This window comes from Penaeus monodon, chromosome 28 (genome assembly GCF_015228065.2).
Source record: "Penaeus monodon isolate SGIC_2016 chromosome 28, NSTDA_Pmon_1, whole genome shotgun sequence".
Classification (NCBI taxonomy): domain Eukaryota; kingdom Metazoa; phylum Arthropoda; class Malacostraca; order Decapoda; family Penaeidae; genus Penaeus; species Penaeus monodon.
Window position 1 is genome coordinate 40,164,298 of NC_051413.1, and position 1,691 is coordinate 40,165,988.

At 31.5% G+C, this 1,691-nt stretch overlaps 1 protein-coding gene across 1 annotated transcript in view; it reads left to right on the plus strand.

Annotated features, from left to right (window-relative positions):
- LOC119591231 (glycine-rich protein 5-like) overlaps positions 1-529 on the plus strand; it is a 1,634-nt gene extending 1,105 nt beyond the window's left edge. The window contains exon 3 of the mRNA XM_037939940.1: positions 474-529. Within this exon, the coding sequence (XP_037795868.1) occupies positions 474-529 (56 nt within the window). The remainder of the gene's footprint in view (positions 1-473) is intronic.
- The last annotated feature ends 1,162 nt before the right edge of the window (positions 530-1,691 follow it).

Consider the following 1,691-nt stretch of genomic DNA (forward strand, 5'->3'; position numbering starts at 1 on the left):
CTTCGTTCTCCAGAAAACTCCTGATCACGCAACATAAAAAAGGTAACTGATGACAACTAATGAAGCAATCATCCACGCAAACCAGAGTTTAATAATTGATAATAAATAATGTATGTTAGCAGATATGTTTTTAGGTATTCCTTAAAAATCTGAGTTAAAGATAATGATGTTTAATGTACACAAGAAGAAATCAATTTTAATTCTGTACACTGTACGAAATGATAAGTTACGTGATATGTACGAATATGAGCATGTAAATAGAATAATGTTAATGAGACGGCGGCTGAGGAATTGTACGACTAAAGAAATATTGTATAAATAAAGAAAAATCTTTTGATTACATTAAAATCGTATATATGCTTAATTTCATTTATTTTTCTTATTTTGTTGGATATTAGTTGTTTTCTGTGTACTTTGCTGTTGAAATGTCGACTGCTTTACAAAATATCTTCATTTTTTTCTCTTATGAATAGTTACTAGACATGTCTCTTATCTGCTTAATGCTGAAGTGCGTAACAGCAGCCCATAAAAAAATGTTTTCTTGATGCATTCTGAAAAAAGAAAGCGCCAGAAGACAAACTCTGTAATTGACTTCATACCAACTGAAAAAGATAGACAAACATTCGGACTATATGTTTGCTTAGTTTTTAAAACAGGGCTTCATATGCGGGGTTATCCATAATCCGTGGGAACCATTGGGGCATTGGACTCCATCTCTATTTTTTGTATTATATTTCTTTATGCTTAAGTAGCAAGTTGAACTGTTATCCCACATTTTATTACGATACTTCAAGGCTACTCTGGCATTTTATGAAAGATATATGCTAAAGACCTGTGTAAAACTAATTTGACTAATAACGACGGTCAAGTAAAGGAGGTTTGAGACCATTTTGGGCAATGAACAATTTATCAGGGTCTAGAATCATCATATGGTTAGGAACTTCTGTTTTTAAAGGATGATGCATATTTATGATATAGATCACTATCACTCTAATTGAAATTCTTTGGGAATCTGTATTATTTGTATATTTATGTATGTTCATAAAATCAATATGCCTAATAAATTAACTATTTAGGCGAGCGGTAATGAAAAAGACAAGAAATGTGGCAGCTATTTCTTTTTCAATCAAAAACCAAGAATCATGGTAATAAACAAATAAAACTGGAGATTAAAGGGTTCAACAGGACGAGGGGAGAACTTCTGAGAAATTCGTTCACTGTGCATAAAATAACATTCAGAAAATCAATGGTTAACTGTAAACAGTAATGAGTTCTTTATTGTTTGATAATATCTTAAAAACGCAAAATTACTGCATAACAGTAAGCATTCTTTTTTCATTTTTACATTTTTATGAGTCTCGAATATATCAGAACTCATTTAACCAGAGGAAATATGGATGACAATTCCGTGCTGTTAGAAGCATTTCCTAACAAGCTTCAACCATTATATAATAGAATAAAGTCCGTCAACCTTCATACTTTTTGATATTGTGATAATATTTTCCGCATGTTCCTTTATTGCACAACAATACTCAGGTCCATGCAAATCAGCTGCGTTATCACTCATCGTTTTTACTTGATGATTGTTGGTTTTATTATGCGAATATTTTTTTCGTTCTTTTTGATCAAGCAGTTTCTAAACTTTCGTTTTCCTCTTTGTTCCACAGATGGTAAGTATTTGGTAAGAACTC